Source organism: Anser anser, assembly GCF_964211835.1.
Source record: "Anser anser genome assembly, chromosome: 1".
Classification (NCBI taxonomy): domain Eukaryota; kingdom Metazoa; phylum Chordata; class Aves; order Anseriformes; family Anatidae; genus Anser; species Anser anser.
This window is the reverse complement of record NC_139720.1, coordinates 190,531,525-190,554,946: the sequence shown is the minus strand read 5'-3', so window position 1 is coordinate 190,554,946 and position 23,422 is coordinate 190,531,525. Positions and strand designations below refer to the sequence as shown.

Here is a 23,422-nt window from a genome sequence, read left to right as displayed (position 1 = left end):
TAAAGGACATGGGCTTCCCATCTGCTCCTCATCTTGGCTAATGAGCCAAGTTCACATCTGCTCAGCCTCCAGGGCCAGCTGAGCGTGGATGCAACCAGCTCAGCCCTTGCTCCTCTAGCTCTGACAGCTCCTGCCTGCACGAGGTGCTCGACGCTCACCGTGTAGGCTGTGTGTGAGCAGTGCCAAACGGTGACGTCTCTTTGCTGAATGCTTTGAAATTGTGTTACATGAGCATGTTAAAGGCCATCTATATTTTCCAGAGCATACAAAGTTAAAGTTTTATTTCTGTCTTCATACTTCCAAACTATTCTCCGGCAGTCTGATTAAAATAATTGATGATTCTTTGCTAATTCTACAATGTTAGTCAAAATATAAAATTCATAACTGCTGTAATAAAACATTATTTTCAGACAATGTTAGTAAAGAGCAGCTTGATTTATGAGATAGCACATTTCATCCAAACACATTGATTTACAACATTTGCCACTGGAAATCCTAATTGCAGATAACATTTTGTAAAATGTAACAGAGAAGAAAACTATTTACCCATATATTCTCATCTTGATTCACTGAGATGTAGATAAATGTATCCTGTTAGTCATTATGAAAGGCATGTTTACAAATCCCAAAACCTCACCATGAAAATAACCTGTCTTTTCATCTATATTAAAAAACCATCAAGTCTCTGGTTATTGTCCTGGGAGTCTGAGAGAAAGTTAAAGAGATGCACGCTCATTTTATTGCAGCGGGGTTTATACAGACAGGAGGACTTCTGGGAATTGGCAGTGATGATATTATACCTCCTAAATTGCTACAGAGGATAATTTCTTCAGAATTAATCATTTTTATTTGATATTAAAATACACAAAGCTCAGAGAGTGGGATTATCCATAACTCAGTGGAAGTGAGACTTCCAGTTGGAGCCAGTCACCTGGATTTTCTAGAGCAGGGAGCAGGGAGGTCATCTCCTGCCCTCTCCTGCCTGTTTTGGATGCTTATTTTAGGTAGAAGGAATCACCCTCTCTAAGTGCTTCTTTCTCATCAGCAAGAACAGAGCTGGATGGCTGGAGCCCACATGAATGCCCAAAGCTTAATGAAATGAATTCATCTGAACTGCATATCTATTGGGAACTTTACAGCGATTCAGATATTCAGGATGAGGCAATTGTACATGTTCAGATATACAGTTCCTTGTAAACTAAAGCTGATGTTTTAAAATTCAGGCATCTAAAGTTGGCTACTTTGGTGGTCTTTTTTCCAACACTTACTGGCCTCTGGAGATCAAGATGTGTGTAGCACTTCTGGAAATCACACGATTTCTCTTTAGATCATTCTCTGTGTTTGTAAATGTTAACTAAAAAAACCATGGATTTTGTTGTGTTTGCTTGCAATACGGCAAGAACAGTCTGCATTCTGATGCATTGATTAGGCACTGTTTGCATATAGCCAGGAAAAGAGATATCCAGTTGTAGAAAACCAGCAAAAAGACAACTGCTCCTGTCTTGTGACAGATGTGTTTGCTGAATTCAAAGAAATGAATTGCTGTCTTCTCCTCCAAGTAACATAAATACGGAGTGGCCCATAAGAAATGCGAATAGAGCAGCAGTTGGTAACATCTTATTTTTCTAGTGGTGATGTAAAGCATTTGTGCTACGTGGAGTATAGGAAAATACTGAGATCCGGAACTCAGATTATTTTTTAACTTGAGTCTTCATGCTGGAGCAGAGCTGAGGACTGAAAAGATTCCTCATCCTTGCTTACATGTGGCTTAGTTTTGGCGTTGGATTTGTGTGTAGAAACATTTCTTTTCATGTTCTGGTAAACCTAGCGATTGAGAAGAGGAAACAAACGATATTTTCTGTTATGATTTATTGTACTTGGAGAACTGCTTTTCTCCTGATGAAGCAGGTACTGGGCGAGACATCCCCGTCATGGGGATGTCATGGGAGAGCCACGCTCAGGTCTGCTATTTCCCACCGACTCCAAAGGGAGTCCAGACAACTGCCTAAGGGAGATGGATCTTATCTGCTCAAAAAGAGTTGGGCTGAGGAAGGGCACTGGGCTGCAGAAGATTTTTTTTTCCTGCTACAGTGCTTTGGAATTGCTCATTGCAGCCCTTGGTGTTACCTTTGGCAGTAAGGGTGGACATGCATGCAGCCACCAAACATGTCATGCGTGTCTGTTATTAGTAAGAGATGCAAAAGGGACCTCTCCATCTGACACTTTCTGCCAGGCTAGCAGCATGCAGAGAGGTTCAGGGCTGCAATGGCAAGTCTCATCCACAGCCCCACACACCCCAAAAGGCTGGTAGGAACTCCGGACATGGGAAAATAGTATGTCAAGCTCAGAGTGGATACCCAGGTAGGAATCAGTAGTTTTGCTGCACTGGCTTCTGCACGGGGGAAATGCATTTCTGTAACATGGGCTGAGTAAGTAACATCCCTGGGGAATAGCTCCCTAGCACAGTGGCACATGAGAATAGAAACCATAAGACTGTTTCTCAGCCCATTATGGTCTGTGGGGCTCGAAAACAAACAAACAAACAAACACCACATTTTTTCTTCTGTGCTTACTTACTGCTCCCTCTGCCTCAGCCAGCTGACAGGAAAGAGAGGAAACAAGCCTGGAAAAAGAAGGTCTTCTTCTGGAGTCCAGTGCCCAACAGGACTGCATCACGCAGTAGCTGCAGAGCAAGGAGGTGACACATGAGCTTTTGGAGTCTCTAGTAAGGGACTACATGGAAATGCAGAAGTTGCACGGGAATCACAGGGCACCAGAATGATTTTATGAAGAAAGCTGGATTTGAGCATGGTTGCATCAGAGAAAAACATACAGAGAGATGGGGAAAAGGGAAGAAATTAAAAACACAGCTTTACTGGAGTCTTTAACAAAATCCTTCTCACAGGACTGGGGCCCTGGCTGGCATGTGCTGGCGTGCTAAGCTTATTTTCCAGCTTCCACACAGAAAATGGTAGGAGGACAATTCCTATCTGACTCTGGGGATGTATCTGCTCTTGCGGACTCTACAGGACTGAAGACAGTTTCCCCAGTGAGTCTTTTTATGGATTTTTGTGTCTTTCTGAATTTTAAAGACCACTTTAAAGATTTTACAGCTTCAACAGGGACTAGTACACTGTGTATCTGCTAAAGTCTCTTGCAAATAGCTTTCCTGGTATTTATGAGTCCCACAGCCACCTTTCATGGCTGAATCTCTCAGATTCACCTGTACCTTTAATGCCATTATTGTCTCTACATGGAGAGGATGAAAGAGGTACATTGCAAGGTCTCAGAGCTCCCTGCCACCTTCTCCTCTTCTTGTTCCCTGGGGTCTGCCTGCAGGCAGCCAGAGTCTTTCCAGGCACAGGGGCACTGGCTGAAAAACACGAGCTGCGAGCACCTGAACAGCAGCTCCCACCAGTTCTTCCCTAGCAGGGTTTTTCTCTAAGAGGTTCCTTGACTTTCTGGAACAGAGTCAAATATGCTAATGCTCTATTAAAATAATAATAATAAAAACTATTACCAAAGATTTAGCCAATATCCAAATGAATACAGCATAACTTTGCTTTTGCAAAAAGAAAAAAAGAAAGAGAGAAAAGAAACCCACTCTGATCTGATAAGAGGAAGTTAACTGGGTAAGGGAGGCACAGCTCAACACAGATAATAAATTTGTCCTTTCAAACACACATAACCTCTAGTGTTGATCACTTCTGCTTTAGGACAAAACTTGCATGATCAAGAAACCTTTCACAGGGTCAGAGAAAGATCTCACCTTTTGCAACTTTTCTGAACAGGGTGCAGCGTGCAATGAATTAAAGGTCATACAGATGGTGACCTAGTAAGTATAAATCCCCATGCTGTACATCGCTCATAAAAAACACTTACACGTCTTTTGTAGCATAATACGGTCGGTCCATTTTAAATCCACTTTGGATTAATTTGTAGAAGTTGGCATCAACCTGAATGCCAGGGTAGGGATTTACACCTGGGAAAATATTGGAGAATACATGTTGACTCAGAAGCCACCAGAGAGAAGCAGTGCTCTTCCACCACATTACAGAACATACCCAAAGAGAATATTTCCCATAGTAATATTCCATAAGACCAGACGTCACTCTTCATTGTGTACGTCCTTTCGAATAAGCTTTCAGGAGCCATCCATTTAACTGGTAAGCGAGCCTGTACAGACGGGGAAAGGAGGCCAGGTCATGCCGTGACACAGGTTTTCTAGATGACTCGCTGCAGCTCTCACTTCTCAACTAGAATTAATTCACGTCTGCTAAGTGAAAAGCTTGACCTCTCCCAGTAATCTCTTTATATCTCCTTTATAGAGAGGAATAGGCACTTCCAAGGAGCCACTTTGTCTCACCTGTTTTAGATGACTGTTGAAGGTACTGAGCTCTGCCCTGGGAAAGCCTTTTTCTTTTCCCTGACTGCCACTGTGAGTAGCTCAGATGGAGATGTCCACACTGTACTTCTTCATTTACCCACAGGACCTGGTGTACCTCACACATATGCTGTTGTCCCTGTGCTATTACTGTCCATAACAATGACCAGTTCCCTCCACTTCCCACCAACAGGTTTCAGTAAGCTTGTGAAAGGACACGGGTATCATTTCATTTATAGTACTATCACTAGCTTGATTTGGCGAATTATAAGCTGAGAATCTGCATTTGCCAAGGGCAGAGAAAGTGAGACTTCTGCACTGTCTATACAGTTATCTATAATGCTAGCAGGGAATTTGAAAAATAAAAGCTTTCCTTTCTTGGTTCCCTATCATTCTTCAATAATACAAAAAATAGAGAGCATTCAGGAACTTACGTTGCCCCGGACAATGTAGTTGGAGTCATTCACGACATCTCTGGCAAGGCCAAAGTCACATATTTTCACTACTTTTCCACGGGTCACTAGTATATTCCGGGCAGCGAGGTCTCTGTGAATGCACTTAGAGGAACAGGATGGGTTAATACTCTGCAGCACTTGGTAGCAGAGGGAAAGAATTCACACAGGGCTCTGTGAATTGCTGCCTCCTTCCTCTCCAGCCGTTTGGAGGATGAGCAAGCTGGGCAGTCCCTGGTTGCTCATGGTCATGGCCAGAGCCGGGGTCAGAGCAGGCAGAAGTGTGCAGTGCAGCCACTGCTTCTTACTCAGGGACATGCCTGAAAGTGCAGTCCAGATGTTGCCATAAAGCTGGGGAAGGAGGTATAACTCGAGCCTGCCACTGTGTGGCTCTGTTCCTCAGTCTGCCTTTTCATAGACTGACCTATTTTGGCTGTCTTTTCTATCTAAACAGTTTGCTAGCCTTCACCATACCGATTTGGACTCCAGAAACTCCATTCCTTTGGCAACTTGGTAAGAAAAGCAAAGAAGGTCTTCAAAAGTGAGCACATTAAAATCCTCTTCTTCATCCATCTGCCTGCTTATATGCTTAATTTCATCTGTAAAAAACAACCAAGAGTATGAATTTTCCATGGGATTCCTCTCTCTCTCATTAATTCTATTGACTATTGTAAGGATTTTTCTCTCTCCTACTGAGAACATCATGAAGGGCATTTCCATCATTTATCGGCAGTCCTGGCTATCGGGGGAGGTCCCGGTTGACTGGCGGCTAGCCAATGTGACGCCTATCTATAAGAAGGGCCGCAGGGCAGACCCGGGGAACTATAGGCCTGTCAGTTTGACCTCAGTGCCGGGGAAGCTCATGGAGCAGATTATCTTGAGGGTCATCACGCGGCACTTGCAGGGCAAGCAGGCGATCAGGCCCAGTCAGCATGGGTTTATGAAAGGCAGGTCCTGCTTGACGAACCTGATCTCCTTCTATGACCAAGTGACGCGCTTGGTGGATGAGGGAAAGGCTGTGGACGTGGTCTACCTTGACCTCAGTAAGGCTTTTGACACCGTTCCCCACAACATTCTCCTCAAGAAACTGGCTGCTCGGGGCTTGGACTGGCGTACGCTTCGCTGGGTTAGAAACTGGCTGGATGGCCGGGCCCAGAGAGTTGTGGTGAATGGAGTCAAATCTGGTTGGAGGCCGGTCACTAGTGGAGTCCCCCAGGGCTCGGTACTGGGGCCGGTCCTCTTTAATATCTTTATTGATGATCTGGATGAGGGCGTCCAGTGCACCCTCAGTAAGTTTGCAGATGACACCAAGCTAAGTGCGTGTGTCGATCTGCTCGAGGGCAGGAAGGCTCTGCAGGAGGATCTGGATAGGCTGGAGCGATGGGCTGGGGTCAACTGCATGAAGTTCAACAAGGCCAAGTGCCGGGTCCTGCACCTGGGCTGCAACAACCCCAAGCAGAGCTACAGGCTGGGAGATGAGTGGCTGGAAAGCTGCCTGGCCGAGAAGGACCTGGGAGTATTGGTGGATAGTCGGCTGAATATGAGCCAGCAGTGTGCTCAGGTGGCCAAGAAGGCCAACGGCATCCTGGCCTGTATAAGAAGCAGTGTGGCCAGCAGGTCGAGGGAAGTGATTGTGCCCCTGTACTCGGCTCTGGTGAGGCCGCACCTCGAGTACTGTGTTCAGTTTTGGGCCCCTCGCTACAGGAAGGACATGGACGTGCTCGAGCGAGTCCAGAGAAGGGCGACCAAGCTTGTGAGGGGTCTGGAGAACAAGTCTTACGAGGAGCGGCTGAGGGAGCTGGGCTTGTTCAGCCTGGAGAAGAGGAGGCTCAGGGGCGACCTCATCGCTCTCTACAGTTACCTGAAAGGAGGCTGTAGAGAGGTGGGGGTTGGTCTATTCTCCCACGTGCCTGGTGACAGGACGAGGGGGAATGGGCTAAAGTTGCGACAGGGGAGTTTTAGGTTGGATGTTAGGAAGTACTTCTTTACCGAAAGGGTTATTAAGCATTGGAACGGGCTGCCCAGGGAGGTGGTGGAGTCACCATCCCTGGAGGTCTTTAAAAGACGTTTAGATGTAGAGCTTAGGGATATGGTTTAGTGGAGTACTTAGTGTTAGGTCGGAGGTTGGACTCGATGATCTTGAGGTCTCTTCCAACCTAGAGAAATCTGTGAATCTGTGAATCTGTGAATCTTTTGCATCCTTTGCTCAGACACAAAGGAAAAGGTATTTCATACTCAAATGCCACATATAGTAAGAACAGAAGCATAAGTCTGAGGTCTTAAATATTGTTGAATTATTCTCCAGCAAAATTTCTGCCAGGAGGAAAGAGAGACATACAACAGCAAGGGGCCTCCTGTGTCACTGAATTTGGCTAGCTGGATCAATAAATACTATAATAACAGTTAGAATTGCTAGAGATAACACCAGTTAATCTTCTACCTTCCTCAGAAAACAGCACAATCCCATTTGGTCCAGGTGTCATATTTATGTTTTGGCTTGTTTGTGTGATTTCAAATTCATCCTCTCTGCACAGACTCATGTTCACACCATACTTCAGGTGGGTTCTCATCCTGGAGGGGTGACACATTTTCAAAGGTTACACACAGCGGAGAACATAATCTGCTAAATGCAAACTTTTACATAGAAAAAAATATGATCAATTATTGATATTAAAAATCTGGGCATAGGCATGGGTCTTCTCAAAACTGGAAACTGAAACAAGAGATTTCTCATCTTTTTCAGTACAGTGAAAAGAACACCATAACAAGAAGCAAATCTCAGTTCCTCCCCAGGCCTTGTTTGTTAAAGTAGAGAATGAAAATTCTCAAGAATTCATTAATTATACTTGCTTACAGCACAACTGAGAATGCATCTATAAAGACACAAGAGTTTTACAAAGTGTTAAATTGTTTCTGAATGTCTTACCTGGAATTTTGGTCCAAATGGAAGTTGTGGTAAAAGCTGAAGTTGTGCTGTTTAAATATATCTGTCAGTGTCCAGTAAAATTTTTCTCTTTTGCTCCTTAAGTAGTTCAGAAGGTCACCATAGCAACAGTATTCAAATATCAAGTAGATTGGTCCTGAAATAGTTGGAAATGTAAATGCCTTCTCCTTTCCACAACAATCTTCCCATTGAAACCTTAAGGATACTCCATCTTCTCCCAGGATTAATTTATATAAAACAACCCAAGCATTTCCCCTTCCCAGGCAGATCAACTATATCTGTAGGTAGACTGGTGGAAAGCCTCTTTGGAAAATGTATGTAGTTGACTTTCCCTGTGGTGCATCTCCCAACGTGAATGGCAAATCCCTGCAAAGGCATGAGGACCCTTTTCTATAACAAAGGCACTGACTGGGTTGGGGAGCACAAGCTATAAAGATGCAACATACTGTCTAAATGGCTCAAGCGAAGGTGACTCTCTACTCCTTGTCTTGACAGCAAGAATTGACTTATGGTCTTTCATTTATCTGCAAAGGAAGGAAAAACACCTTCGATCCCTGACCCAGGCAGGCCTGGGGGAAAGCCAGTGCAAGGCTGCAGGAGCAGAGCAAACATCCCATGGATTGCTTGGAGTGGTCACACCACAATCCTGCAGTCTTACACTTGCATCACCATTTCTGGCTCAGAAAGACCAACTATGAATTTGTGGTGATTTCTACCAGGAATTTCTGTCAAGCAAGGGAGGCCACACTGGGGGAAAACAAACAAACAAACCCACCACAGTATCACTCAGGGGAAGACTGCAAAAGTCTGGGGAGCCAGGTAAATGATTCTGAACACAGGACTTGGATGAGGCTGAAAATGTTCCTGCCCTGCCCTGCCAGATGAAGCAGGTCTTTCCTGCAGCTCTCCTGCCTGCACTGCCACATCTTGTAGAGCTTTCCTGAAGGCAGTGTCTGCCACTGCCTGGAAACTTGCTGTACAGCTTCAAGTCAACTAAAGCCACCAGCAGTGATCTATTTGTCCGCCTTTTCCGTATGCCTCAAATGTCTTTGCATGACTGTGTTGCCATTGATGTAAACTGGGGAAAAAAGGGTTAACTGTTCTCTCTGATCCTTCCAACTTAATACACATCTGTGGCAGAAAATCTGTCAGTTTTTTTCAGGGGCAGGTCTTACAATTCACGATATGGGCAAATGCTGGGTAAAATCCTGCCCTTCCCCCTGAGGTGATCTCTCTGGTGTTCCTTAGCCACTCTTCACCTGCTCCTGTTCACCACTGAACTGGCCAGAGTGGGACTTCTTGGGATACCAATTTCCTCAGTGATATCACTAGCCACACAATAATTAATTATTGATAATATCTTGCCACTTAGTCCATCTTTGCTTAGTTGTTTTCATCTTTAGTTTTTTGTTTTACATTCAGTCCCTCACAGCGGACATGTTTTTCCTTTTCTCTCTGAATAAACAGGCCCATATCAGTGCCATCACTGCTGTTACGAGAAAACCTCTTTTATAGAAGGGCTATTGTATCACTTCATGAAAGTACAGTTAGAAAGGACCCTTTTCTGTACACATGCAAGCCCTTAACTTTGCTTTCAGTTCATCTTTATCTTATCTGGGGCTGTGCAGAGCAGCAAATTTGGTTGGGGAAGGGAAAGAAAAGTCAGGACTCAGGGGTGAACAAAGGAAGAGCAGCCTGAGGAATAGGCAGCTAATTATGGCTTGATGATTTAACACTGCTGCCAATGATCAATTTGTAATACTTCTGTTCAGCAGTCCACATTAGTCTGATGGTTTTAATTGGTGCCTTTCCACAATTGCAAGTTACCTGACACAGTACAAGCTCCTAGTAGGTTCACGATATTTTCATGGCTTCCAATGTGAGTCATCATTTTCAGCTCAGACATTAGAGCATCTTTTTCTGAAGTGTCAGACTTTTCTGAAAAAAAGTAATTACACACATTTGGAAACCTCCATAAAAAAAAAAAAAAAACAAAACTCAAAACGTAGATGGTTGTGATGCTTTGTCACATTCAAATCTTTATTTCAAATGACTGGCGGTACATTTGGGAACATTCTGAAAAAATGTTGTATGATATAGCTAAGCAGGCCATCCTGTGCTGCAGTGCTAGCCTTTAGCTTGCTTTTCAGCAAGCATTCACCCCTTGTGGTGTCAGTGAATTGGAGACAGAAACCAAAACGATCCAGATGGACTTCCATAAAGATAACTGCCAAGCAGCAGACCAACGAAGTGCAAAGCTGATGCACATGGGCAAACAGGGGATGATGAGCTGGGAGGAAGGGGCTGTGCGGGCACACAGGTGAGCAGGGTGCAGCTGCTGATGTGGAGCTCCAGCCCTCCTGCTCTGCTTGCTGCCGGGGAGGCTCATGCCTGGACGCTGCTTTTATGGGAGGTGGAGACAGCTGGGAGAGAAGCCAGAGCAAAGCAGCAAGGAGGATTAGAGGTTTAAGAAGCCTGACCCATAAGAAAGGATAGAAGGACATTGTTTTGTGCCATCCATCAAGAGCGGGAAAATGTGCTGTAAGCTTCACAAACAAGCTAGCTCAGACTCTGGAGGCAAGGATTGTGCAACAACTTGGCAGTGCTACAAGAAAAAGGGACCTCACACCCAAGTTCCCAGAGTCAGCAATGTAACCGGCAGGCTAAATTACGCTATGAATTTGGATTCATCCTCTTTGGAGCAGAGCAGCTCCATCCTTCCCCACACAACACAGATCTTCTCTGGCACTTAGGACAAAATGCATCATCCTGCAGGAAGAAGGCACTTCAGCAATAACTTTCAAAACCAAAACATGATTTGGAAAGCATTATGAAAGTATTTTGGAACTAAGCATTTGTGAGGTCTAACTACTAAAAGTCTGTATTTAAAGGGATTTCTGGCACTGCTTCTGCTTTGGGGTCACTAGAATATATCACTGCTTGCAAAAAGCTCCCAGAGTTTGTCGTACCTTTTAGCATTTTGACTGCAACCTGGACTGAGTCTCCTGCCTTGCTAATTCCATAAGCTGTTGCATTCACCACTTTCCCAAAAGCCCCGGAACCAAGGACCTGTCCTACAAGACACAATATGCCAATATTATTTGTAACCAGTACAGCACAGGCTGCTGCTCCAATGTTGTGGTTTGCCTTGTGGACTGCTCACCAAATTCCAAATTTTCCCTGGGAAATTCCCATTTGAGATCGTATTCGAATTCACGGAAGTCAATGTAGGTATACTCGTTATCCAATGATCCAATCATCTGTATCATTTGCAACTGGCTTTCATATCTAAATTGCTTTGGAGGAAGAAAAGAAGTGAAAAAGGCTTAGAGAAGAAGAAAAAGGCTGGTATGAACAAAAGAAGAAGGGGCAGGTACTTATGTTTGCCTTTACCTTTTTGTATTTATGACAGATGAGTAGAGACAAAAAAAAGATCAATAGAAGGATAAATCCAGCAAAGACATAGAATGCAGTGTTGTCCGGGGGCGAAGAAACCACTCCTGCAACTTTAAAAGAGACATGTTACTACCCACTGAATTAGAGCTTGGGCTTATAGATGTAGGTACAGGGGGAGTTGGTGGTAGCTTTGTTGATTTTACAGTTTGGAGCTGTTTCACATCTGAGCTTCCTCTGCATGGGGTATGTGATGGGAGGTTCAGTGATGGGTAATTCTGACAGCTGTTTCCATTAAAAAAAAAAAAAAGTTACATGAATTAATAAATCTCAGGGCACTGAGGTGTTGGTGTCTTCCATTGATTAGACTTGGTGAGCATAAACGGGAGTAATCAATTTCTCTTCTGATCTTCCCTCTTCTCTCTCTGCATCTTCCCCCAGGCAATGTAGTTAGATACCAAAGCACCAGAATCAGTGGACAGACTGCACAAAACCTGCTTCAAGAATTGTTCTGCTGTGCAGCAAGTAACTTCTTACATAGCCAAGGCCAATCAATAAAGTGCTTTTGGGTGAGGAAGGGCTACATGAGGTCTGTCCTCATATTCTAAGAGCAAAAGCATTATGTTTACTTTCTACTGCAATTTCAACATAAATGCTCAAACTCTATTAGCAGTCACAGCTTTTGTCAGCTGTAGTCAAGACCAGCAAACAGCTTGTTTGTCCGTGATGAAGGAAAGCTTCATACTGCAAGTACCTGGGTACTTCAAAACACTTCCCAGGTGCCAACATACTTCCTGGGATGGAAATATTTTGCCCTACGGGATGTATATGGAGTATCAAATATAAAGAGCATTGGTAAATACCCACGGCAAATTTCTTGCTTGACAAGGAAAGACTTCCTCATGGCCCCTACAAGAAGAGAGACCACACAGCAGTTCCCAGGCCAGGGGTCTGCCCCTTGTGTGGGTCTGACAGCAAAGAGAGCTCCTGTGAGCACTGCTGGGAGCTCTGCAGTGACCTCTGGGAGAGGATCAAGAGCCAACACCTGCTGCCAGCTACCAGAGTGGCTTCAGTTCTTCCCAAAATTGATGTTTCCAGGTTCCAGGTGGGGATTATGGAGAGGAAATAGAAAATCAGACCCCCGTATTGCCATAGCTCCATCCTGCACTATTTTTGTGACATTTCTGCTCATGTTAGTGAAGGAGGCCCCTGCTTTGGAACTAGAGAAGAGACGTGCCCCCTGTCCACTCAACACTCCCCACACTGCATTCACACAGTGCTTGTTTTACCTGCAGTGCCATTGCATGGCCAGCCATTTAGCTAAATAAATAAAAAAAATGCCATTAATTCTACCATGCCAGCTTTAATTAAGCTGAGAAAACCTGTGCTAAAACACTGATTTATGGTACCTGACAGGTTAATGAAGCTCTTTTCACAGGCTGAGCCGACTGGATTGTTTGCGCAGCACTCAACAGAGAAGGTTGTTGCTGTCTCCTTCACATCTAAAATACTGCTTGAAATCCATGACCCGAGGGATCTCCTCTCTGGCAAGAAGTTCTGGATCCCCTCAGTGATTTCTTCTGTGCAGCTGGAAAACAAAGGAGACCAATTCTGATCTTTGGCTCACATTGGCATTTCCCAGGGGAGAAGGTGAGATGTTTCAAAACAGGCCTTACATCTGTGTTGGAAGGGAGGAAGGGAAGGATAGATGGGTTGCTATTTTATTTGTCACCATTAGAGAGAGGCTTCAGAGTAGTTGCCAGTGTCATTTATGTGTGATGGATATAGCAGAGAAGGCAGGGGATGAAATGGGCTCTCTACCTCCCACCCTGACTTCCTCTTTCTACCAGTGTCCAGCCCCCTACTGCAACCATTCCCGCTGCTTTTACCTTTACCTCATCATTTAAGTCACTGAGCAGCTTCAAATGAGCTGTTACTAAAACAATAAATACAGCATGAATCCAGAGTAAAAGTTCTGACTCCCTCCATTGAAGGGATGTGATTTGAGCCATAAAGTTTCTCTAACTCAAGGCCTAAGATGGAAAGCATCCACCCTATATGAGTGGCTTATTTCAGACCTCATGTGTCAAAATACAGAATGTTGTACACTAGGGAAAGGAAGCCCACACAGAGATAATTTTGACTTTTTGCTTTTCTATCATTCATCAACTTACTGCTTGACTTACTGTTCACATAAATAAATTAGTAGGTGAGTAAATAAATTAAAATTCATTCAGCTCTGCACATAGCATTAGCTTGTACATGTGGAAGTTTCCAGAAAAGAAATAATCACAGCATTTCCTTTCCCAGAAAGCTGTTTTAAGGAGAATTTGAAACTTGCTAGCTGGATGTTTTCTTCACTCTTCAATTTCTGCACAAACACACTGATGTTAGGAAGCCTTCTCAGAGGTGCGGATAAGAAAATTGACTAGATATCTTTTTCATATCTATTGGAAATACTCAGAGCTTTATCCGTAATCTTCCAAATGATAATTTGACCTGGTGCTCTTCTACAGCTGTGGGATTATTAGTTTTTTGGCATTTCTAAAATAAAAGCTGCAGAATTCATAAAGCAGTCTCAGCTTCTCATGAAATTTTGGGGCCTGACTCATTGCCCTGCATAAATAGAGGAAATGGGAACATTCTCCCTGACTTTACTGGAAACACTCTCACTGACTTTAGTAGCTTTGGGTCATTGTAACAGCTATATTAACCAAAGCTTAGCCAATTAATCAAACCCATATTACACAATGTGTTCCCTGAATGGCCCACAACTTTGACAGGCAGAAAAAAACTTAGATTGGACTTTTTACCTACCTAACTGTAGATATAAACCCAGGTGGGTTATTTGAGTGTAAAGAGCCTGAGATACACATTTTTACAGATTTAATTTGATGCCAACAAAAATATTGAAAACTCTTCCTAGTTTTGGTGATTCCTGCACCCTGGAGTGGGCCACAATACCCCATTTTCCAAATGGTCAAGAGTGCATTTTTCACTCAGTTTGTTGCAGGCCAGTTTTCATATTATCGAGGATAGCTCAGATACGGTCTTCACAACGACTCAAAAAGAGAAAACTATTTACTTGGATGAGTTCAGATCAGGACAGTTTCTCCAAATCCAGGATGAGGCTGGGTAGCTCTCAGCGACACACGAGATCTTCTTGAACAATAACTGCATTGTTACTTCAGGCTTTCCTGCAACAAGGTGACACAAGACAATTTCTGTCAATGCTTTGGTGACCAGAACCTATGTGTTTACATGGTAACACTACATCTGGCCAGGCTACGATCTGCCTCTGTGGGTGCAAAACAACCCACCCGCGTGTCACTGTGGGAGCTGTCTGCAGGCCTCAGCCCTCCTCCTTCCTCCAGGCCCCACTCCTCGGGGCTGTGGGCAAGTTGAGGGGAGCAGCCACTTCTCTGTATGGGCACGGCCAGACCGAAACAGTGAAAGGGCCGAAATTGGAAGTCTCGACTTCTGCTTTTCTGACTGACAGCAAGGATTTGGCCTGGTTGCTTGGCTCACTTGGCTGCTCTGCAGCTTCACGTATCTGGAGCAATGGGCAGATGCCACAGCCATGTGGCAGAGCAGAGACAACCGAGAGCACCAGCCAAGCCCATGGGCAGGGGTAGCCCACACAGATGTGTTGCACACCAGGCATCCCCCAGATGAACTGCACTAGCTCACAAATGTCATCAGGAAAAAAAAATGACACAAACCACAGAAAGCTACCACCTAACGGGTGTGTTTCCTGTCACTGTATCTCTACAGTAGTCACATGTATTCTGGCTCTGTGGAGTTAGAATACAGCCACTGTATTTAACAGGGATCCTAGGCCTTGTGGTTTTCTTTAGAAGTGTTAATTCCTTCAGTATATGACTAAGTTCTTTTACTCTGTTCCCTCTGTTGATGGTAAACTACGAGGAGAAGAAAAAAAACTAACAACTTCCTCCTCCAGTTTGATAAGTGGAGACTTCCTTGGTATTCCCCACCTCATTTCCATATCTTTATTGCTAAAAATGGAAGGACACAAGGCAAAAATGTGATTCTCTTCACACCACACTGCATTACAGAAATGCAGGCATGGGGTCTGGAGAAGGATGTGTTTGTGGATTGTGTTACTTGTGTTGGTCAGGGACAGAGGGCAGGCCTTCCATCTGCTATGGAACCAAGGCTGGGACTGAGCCAGCCCCACACTGGATGTCCTCTCACCAGCCCTGCGTGGCAGCTGGACCTCAACATTTCTTGCTGGGAGTCACCTCTTACTATATTAATTGTAGGGACATTCCCAGTGGTCCAGCTGTACCCATTTAATTAGGACTCAGGCTATTTTGCTGCACTCTGCTGAGGTGTACAGGAGGTCAAAAATGCTCCCAGATAGCTCTTACAGAGAACATGAGATTTGATTATTAAAGGTCAAAGCATCTAAATCAAAGTGTCTAAATAAGAGATGGGTGGAGAAAATGAATATTCAATTACATCTCCTCTGCTGTATGACACAATGAAAGGGAAAAAGAGCAAATAAGCTCCATTTACATCAATAGCAAAATCTTAAGTGAGAGATCAAGATTATCCCTCCCAGACTTGGCCACATCTTTACAGGGATTGTTTTCTCACTTACTTCTCACGTACAAAGTGAATCTTTTTGTCATGACTGTATCATCATTTTCAGCATAAAATATATATATCCCAGACTGGTGCTGATGGTTGCAGAACTTTGATGAAATGCTGTGGAATGAAGAAAAGGAAGGAAAAAGACAAAAGAAAGTCTTGAAAACAAAATATTTTAGATGTAGTTAAGACTCATATATATGTTTGAAACAATTCAATATCTTCTAATGATTAATCCAGAATAAATTATTTTATTAAACATTAATCCAGACAAAATGTAACTGTCTTAATAAGAGGATTTTTTTTTCCTGCAGCATTGATTTCATCCTCCAATTTTTCTGTAACTTTCAATAGTTAGTGGAGTGCATCTGGGCTGTAGGGTTGTGATTTTGTTACCAACCCATTGGAAGACAGGGTATATAATGCATTCTGATTCAGATGCTAAGACCAGCAAAGGATCAAACTGTCTACTCTCTGAAGGATTCCAATGTTTATTTCTGGCTGGTATGAACAAAAGTGTTAGGAAATAACCATGAGATGGTAGGATCATGCAAGAGAAACCTCTCCAGATCAGAAGGTCTGATGGAACTCAGAAATGAGATCATCATCAGAAGCTCAATGTCAATTAGACAAAGCACCAACCATCAAGATCATGCTGCAGAAGGAAGGGCAGCCTTCTACCACCCCCTATGGCCTTTCGCCCAAAGGATGGAAATAAAGCAAGACTCCAATCCTGCTTGTGATGATGGAAATGGGGACTGCAGAGGACTTGAAGATTGATGCAGGACTGACCTGTTGAGTCAGGAATAGACAGGAGGAAGGGAATATATAATCTTTACAAAGTTGGCATACAATTTCTGTACTTTTGGCTAAGTCAGAACGGTTGTCAGATTTAGATGGGAGATTTGCAGTTCATCAACGGTAGAAGAGCACTTAAGAAAAACTCATCTTAGGTTTAGTTGTTGACATTTTACATGCACAAATTTTGGCTGATTGCTAACAAAAACTGAGTAGCAGACATCCACTCAATTTTAGTATGAAATGCAAGCAGTCATATCAGGGAGTTTTAAACAGACGGAAAAAAAGGCAGTCCATACCAGCAATTGCAAAAGTAAGAGAAAGCAATAATGAGCTTGAAAGAAATCTAGAGAATTAAAACCAGGGTGTTTCTCATTAAGCAAGATACTTAACTAAGACACCAAGTATCACCATGCAATTAAAAATCAAGAAAAATCACATAGAAGCCACTGGGAATTTTGCCTTCTGACTAAGATAGCATCTCCATATCAAGTTACTCACTTTTGAGTGTCTTCATCTGAAATGACCTTAAAGATGTCCCTGAAATCAGGGATTAAAAAAAAAAAAATCCCTTTTATGTTGCCTCAAAATAGATGCCAAAGGAAAGGGAAACCACAAATCACTTCTGCTTTTGAAAACCTAGGCCTGAAGGATTAAATCCTAATGAAATAATGAGAAAATCATTAAAAAAGTATGCCTTAGGTACCTGAAAATATAAGAGGATGTGAGATAAATAATATAAAATTACCAGAGATCATTCTGTATATGAAAACTCATTTGCTCTTGGGAAGGAAGTGAAATTCTGCAGCATGATAAAACACAGAGACAGCAAAAGCAAATATAAAATGGAAATTTTGAAACAGTCTCTGAAAACACAGAAGGGCACTGACAGGAATGATGAATCACTGAAACTTGAAATCAAAAGCTAAAGAGGAGGGCAGAGTTAATTAATATAAGTTAATATAATCTTTAGGAGGAACAGTTTGATAAGGAAATGGCAGAAATCAAAAAAGGGAAAAACAGGAAATGAAAAAGGATATGAAAGGAATAAAGTAGAAGTGTTGGGAGCTGGGAGTACACAGAAGTGAACTAAAATATGCAAAGATAGACTCAAAATAAGGTTTGTGTTGATCTTTTTTGTGTTGTTTTGAGAAACGTGTTTTAAAATCACGTTTGGATCTGTGGTGCTACAGCTTGTAGGTAGAATCCCATCACCCCACTCCCCCTTGCTGCTTCTGGGGACGCTAAACTAAATGAAACATTTGTCCCTTCCCATTCAAGTTCCAGGACAGTGGTGGGGCTCTCCCCTGTCCAGCAGGAGGGGATCGTCCCCTCCGGGCTGCAGAGGCTATCTGAGGTGACTCGCATTCCAGGACACCAACAGCTGCACCTTCTGATTAATGGGGTTACCTAAGCTATGTCAAGAGCTCTCAAAATTGTTATTGTTGGCCCAGTCCATAGCACCTTCTTCTTATCTGGATTGAATTCACACCAGCTGCCCAATTGTCCGAGCAAAACTGACTCCTGCTCTTACCAGCAGTGAGAAGAAAACTGCAAAGCAAATAAACCTGGCATTATAGTGCAAGGATGAGCAACTGTTCATGGCAGTCCCAGGAGACCTCATTTCCAAAATCAGTCTTGACCACAAAGAACAGACCTGCCTAGCCCAAATCAGGCATGCAGATTAGTCACCAGCACCCACCCAGCACTATCAAAGTTTGATGACAGCCCTCACTTTATCAGCAGGGACAGAGTTCCTGTGGCCATTGCCAGGAGATGACAATTTACTGATCTCAACTGAGCTGTCTCTGAAGCATGCAGAGCTCTGACTCCAATACTCCATCTGATGTGGATGAAAAGGCCAGACTGTTGCAAAGACAACTCAGCAAGCTAGTGGATAAAATTGAGTGTACCAAAATACTATGGAAAGAAAGTGTAAGAACTGCAATCAAGGCTGTAACACAGGTTTAAGAAGATGATGAGAGATTTTAAGAATATGAGAAGAAATCAGTGCAGGCACATTAACTCCTGCCTAGGTCTTGCTTCATTTTAAAGCTAAAACTTCACAAGAGCAGCTTGGCTTTATTTTCACTAAGGTGAATAAGAGCTGTTACCTTGAAAGCCATGGGACTACTCTGAAAGCAACTCTGAAGGAAATTAGATAATGTTATCAAGAATTTAGAAAGCCTAGGGAATGGAGAAAACATTAGCCTTAAACAGGACTCATGCCAGAACTTCGTTTTAGGAAATAACAGAAAAGGTAGATAACTAACAGGTTTATTCAAAACATGTTTTGCAACAGTGAAAGAATACATGACCTGGGTAATTAGCAGAACGGTATGTTTCTGTGGCACAGGCAGAGCCAAATAGATCTAAGCCTGGGAAACTACAGGGCCCTGGGTTTGGTTTGAGCAATAGCAAAGATACTGGGAACATCGTCAAGCACAGGATGACAAAAGGGGAACATGGAGAACTTGAGATCCAGCGTGAAAACTGCAAAAGAGCTGTAATTGAATAATTACATCAGAGAGAAAAGGAATGGCAAAATACATATAACCTAAAGGGTTGCTGGATGTATAACTTACAACAGGGTTTATTTTGAAGTGGAGAATAAAGTGATACTGTAAGTTATCTACACAAAATGCTGCTGAAAGCCAAATTAATGTTTGAGTACCTTTTGTTAACATGTCTTTATCACCTGGCCCATCCACATATTAAAAATACAGAGAGTATGAAATATGGAAAGTAATTCGTTCAAATGAGACACGAAGAGGAAAGATTTGGAATTATAACAAAATATTCCAGTACCTGCGTCCATCTGCACTGTAACTTTGCTTACATGGAAACATTTTTTGGGAAAATAGCCACATGCATCTAACTGGTGGATATGCTGTAAAGTTAACTTCGAAGCAAAACTCTTCTTCACCAATTTCAAAATCTTCTCTAGAGTCAGTTATGTTTATAAATCCCTTTTCTGAAAAAGAGAGAATATTGGTATTGTGATAAAAAGGATGGATTACTTAATGAATGAATTTTGACATCTGTATGTTTTTCATTTTGGTTATCACACATACACACACAAAAAGCACCAAATTACATCACAAAAGGCACCCCTTTAATCAAAAGAAAACAGTTCTTCAAAAATAGTATTGCAATGATGTCTCTCTGTTCAGCTCCAGATAACTGATCTGGGTCTTTCTGATTTCTGCTAGAGTTGTGTTTTCTGTCAGACCAGAGCACTTCCAAAATGCTCTGACACTTCTTCCCCATCCACCCTACAGAACCACAGGACCAACTCCATGAGCTTTTTGTTTTGTTTTAGGTGTGTGTTCCAGGTGTTAACAGCTATATCTAACAGGGGAAAAAAATATATGGCACCACCAGCTTAATCAGATGTTGATATTCATTCTTTCTCCTGCCCTGAAATGAGCCAGAGATTTTGCAAATCAGCCTTATACCTGCTCATTTGTTTCTCCATCTCATTAGAAGTATTTGATGAAAGACAACAGGAACGTGAGAAAGCGTTCTAAAGGTGTGGGTGAACCCTGTGCTACTGATACTTTCCCTGCTAGGGTGGGATTGGTTTCACCTAGTGGAGCTGTCTGAAGTTCAGTGACCCACTCAAGCTACCTGTTTGGACCTCCGATACACTCAGTGGAATGAGATAGGCATGTCCAGATATATCCCATGGTAATATAAAAGATAACAAAGATGTACTGAAATGCTCTTTGAAAATACCTGCCTCATGCCACTGGCAGCTGGAAGAACGTGAATCATTCCTGGGGCTAGATGTCTCATGAGGTGAAACGAATCCCAACCAAAGAGACTGACCTACACTTCTAGGAGGACATGGTCCTCAAGGCATCAGCAGAGCTAAGGATCAGCTCCATAAAATTAACAGAACCGTATATGTTGGAAGTGACCTCTGGAGATATCTAGTCCAGCTCCTGCCCAAGGCAGGTCCAACTAGATGAGGTTGGTTGGAGCCACATCCAGTTGAGTTTGGGTGTCTTCAAGGAAGCAGATGCTAGAACCTCTAGGAAACTTGTGACAGTATTTAACCAGCCACATGGTGAGAAAAAAACCTGCACTGTAGAAATACGACTGGACTGAGATTTCTCTTTAGAGTGTTTTTCTTTTGGTTGTAACACTATATTGTGTTTGGCGTGTTTTGTGTCTGTCTAACTTCACTGGTTTAAAAAATACAAGCTGGAAACTCCCATGTAAACCACAAAAATATCAGTATTTTAAAACAAGAAACAATTCCTTTCATGACTGTTCTCCTCCTTTTTAATATTAAGGGCTTATTTGGTTTATAGATCGGACATTTGTCTTTTGAATGCTCTTTTGGACCTCATCTTTCCAAGTACAAGGTCATCAGTATGTGTGCTGTTAACAACACAGCTGGCCAAGAGTAAAGGCTTTCTCCAGAGTACACACAGGGATCTTGGAGCAGGGCATGACATTTCTCTGGAAAAGAACTCAGAAAATGCAGTTTCTTTCTTGAAACAGAAAGAAAATAGTTTTTTTTTTTTCCCCTTGGGTTACCAATTTTTTGGCATGTTGAAGTATATTTCTGCCAAAGAAATAGTGAACATTATTTAGTAATAACAGAGAGGTGAGCTGAAATTCTTGAGACTGGAACAAAAGTTTTCATGTTTCTGTATTTATTTTGTTTATTTTTTTGCTTTAAACCTAGTATGTGTTGGAAAATAGCTTGTATATTCCTGAATCTAGATTGCATAGTGCTAATAATTCTTTATTCGACACTGGTGGAAATTGAACATAAGACCTGCAGAAACAAAGAGCCTTGCAGCTGCAATTGTTGGCATAATCACTGTTATGCTTTAAAGTGACCTAAACATCCCTTCTTGATCTGACCAAGTGCATGAGATGAGATAAGTTGGTGAAGTATCAAGCAGCAAAGAGCAAACCAGAGCTGTCTTGCTGCAAGGGGTTATTAGAGCATAGAAGACCACCTGCCAGTGTAGTTATGCTAGCCAAGCTCCCCAGGCAATGCAGAGTGTCCCAGAGAAATCAGGCTTTTTCTTGGTAAAGTTACATCATGACCGTTCCCGGTGTAGCTATGGGTACCAACTCAAGAACAACAATGGTTTAAAGGTAGGATGCTGATCATTTCTGAGATTGTTACTCTACGACATGGACATCAGAATGAAATTCCTATATATATCACTGCTGAAATTGAACCTCGAGTGGTAGCACAGATCCACACCGGCAACTGTTGCCATTAATAAATTAGGCTAAAAGTTGTGGGGGATCAGAAGTATTAGAAGTATTGCACACGATGTCCCTGTATTAACCTTGGAGAGAGAAGCACGGCTGACAGCAAGGTATGGCAACAGCCCCCCACTTGAATCCACCACATGAGTAAACAAGATTTCTTCATCAGAAAAGCCAAAGAGTCCCCAGAGGTTTTGTTGGTATAAGGTGTATTAAGGAGGGTACAACTACAACAGTTTGGCACCCCCCAGTCAAAAATGCAATGAAAACAACATTTCAGTTAAAAATGGCATCACTCTGAAAGACAACCTTCCATGGAGAGTGACTCAAATATCCCCGGTCAACACGATGCTTACTCAGACCTGAGAGTTAAGGGACCCAAGAAGCCAGTATTTCTGAAGTGGGCACTAGTACTAAGAAAGAAGATCTCACCCTACCTCTACACGGTCCCCTCACCCCTACTTTCCTGTTTACTAAGAAGCTATGTCTAAAAAAACATGCCCAGGTATCATGCTCAGTTACTGTAAACCTTTACAGAACTTCTTGCTCAGAAGTAGGCAGAAGCTGAAAAGAGGATATTGCACAGGGAAACTAATTTCTGAAGAGACCGGGGTAACTGTTCTCACTTCCTACCATTCATAGCTTAGGTGTTGTCAACTCTGAGAGCAACTGCATCTAAGGTCAGCCCCGTGGTGGTTGCTTCAGAGAGCCTTGTCCTTGGGGCTGGAAATCCCAGCTCCATGCACAGCTCTCAGAAAATTTCTCCCAATACATACTTCAGCAGCATGGCCCAGGCTACAGCTTTCCTTCTTCATGCCTTATATCCAATTCTATTCCTATTTAGCATATTATTTCCACCTGAGAATCAAGGTGTGCTGCTGAGGCTGTTCTGGGCTAGCTTCAAGTTTGCTGGCTTTTAAATGGACATGTTGCTTAAGCAGAATGATGTTTCCTTTGGTATGCATTAGATTTTCTGAATTTTCAGACCTAGTGTAGCTTGGTGCTAAGAGGATGGTTCACTTCAGTACCTGGAAAGTAGGAGACATGTAGACCAGCCAGTAACACTGCAGAAGTTGTCTCTGTAGCCTCAGGTTTTCCATGCTATCCATCACGGCTGCAGCAGCATTCTTGCATGGCAGTTTGCCAGCTCTGTCATCATGAGCTGTTCATGGTATCTCTGTGCTTACATTCACAATTCATGCAAAAGTTTTCATTCTGCTACCAGTTCCACAGGTTACTGAGCTAAAATACTTCCACAGGTTTACTTTTCCCTAAATTATTGGGCAAATTCAAACAGCCACTTGTCAGTCACTCCCTTGCTTAAGATGAAGAAAAGGTCCTCTCTCTTTTGCTCTGCATTTTGGGTGAGAAAGTCAACCACCAAGAGCCTTGCAATTGTTTGATTGCTTCCCAGCGGACCCAGATCAGACCTCATACAGATTTTCTATGATTTTTTTTTTTTTTCCTGTATGAAAGCAACGAGTGCCTGAAGGGACCGTGCTTGTAGGTGGGATGGAGGTGCCCTGTGTGGGTGAAAGGGAGATGTAGTGGGAGGACATGGTGAGGAGGAGACTGAGGTGATGGCTACAACATCCC

At 42.9% G+C, this 23,422-nt stretch overlaps 1 protein-coding gene across 3 annotated transcripts in view; it reads right to left on the bottom strand.

Moving 5' to 3' along the window:
- Window positions 1–307: 307 nt before the first annotated feature.
- Window positions 308–23,422, bottom strand: part of FLT3 (fms related receptor tyrosine kinase 3) — a 42,142-nt gene continuing 19,027 nt past the window's right edge. The window contains exons 9-24 of one of the 3 annotated variants that reach the window (XM_083821642.1): window positions 19,394–19,559; window positions 15,798–15,904; window positions 14,259–14,370; window positions 12,583–12,761; window positions 11,174–11,286; window positions 10,944–11,076; window positions 10,750–10,854; window positions 9,608–9,718; window positions 7,763–7,916; window positions 7,277–7,407; window positions 5,311–5,435; window positions 4,819–4,941; window positions 4,065–4,176; window positions 3,883–3,982; window positions 2,574–2,683; window positions 308–1,824 (exon numbers count right to left, since the gene is read on the bottom strand). In XM_083821642.1, coding sequence (XP_083677768.1) covers window positions 1,769–1,824; window positions 2,574–2,683; window positions 3,883–3,982; window positions 4,065–4,176; window positions 4,819–4,941; window positions 5,311–5,435; window positions 7,277–7,407; window positions 7,763–7,916; window positions 9,608–9,718; window positions 10,750–10,854; window positions 10,944–11,076; window positions 11,174–11,286; window positions 12,583–12,761; window positions 14,259–14,370; window positions 15,798–15,904; window positions 19,394–19,559 — 1,937 coding nt within the window. In that variant the 3' untranslated portion in view covers window positions 308–1,768. The remainder of the gene's footprint in view (window positions 1,825–2,573; window positions 2,684–3,882; window positions 3,983–4,064; window positions 4,177–4,818; window positions 4,942–5,310; window positions 5,436–7,276; window positions 7,408–7,762; window positions 7,917–9,607; window positions 9,719–10,749; window positions 10,855–10,943; window positions 11,077–11,173; window positions 11,287–12,582; window positions 12,762–14,258; window positions 14,371–15,797; window positions 15,905–19,393; window positions 19,560–23,422) is intronic. The other 2 variants (XM_083821641.1, XM_083821640.1) reach the window with 2 other exon arrangements.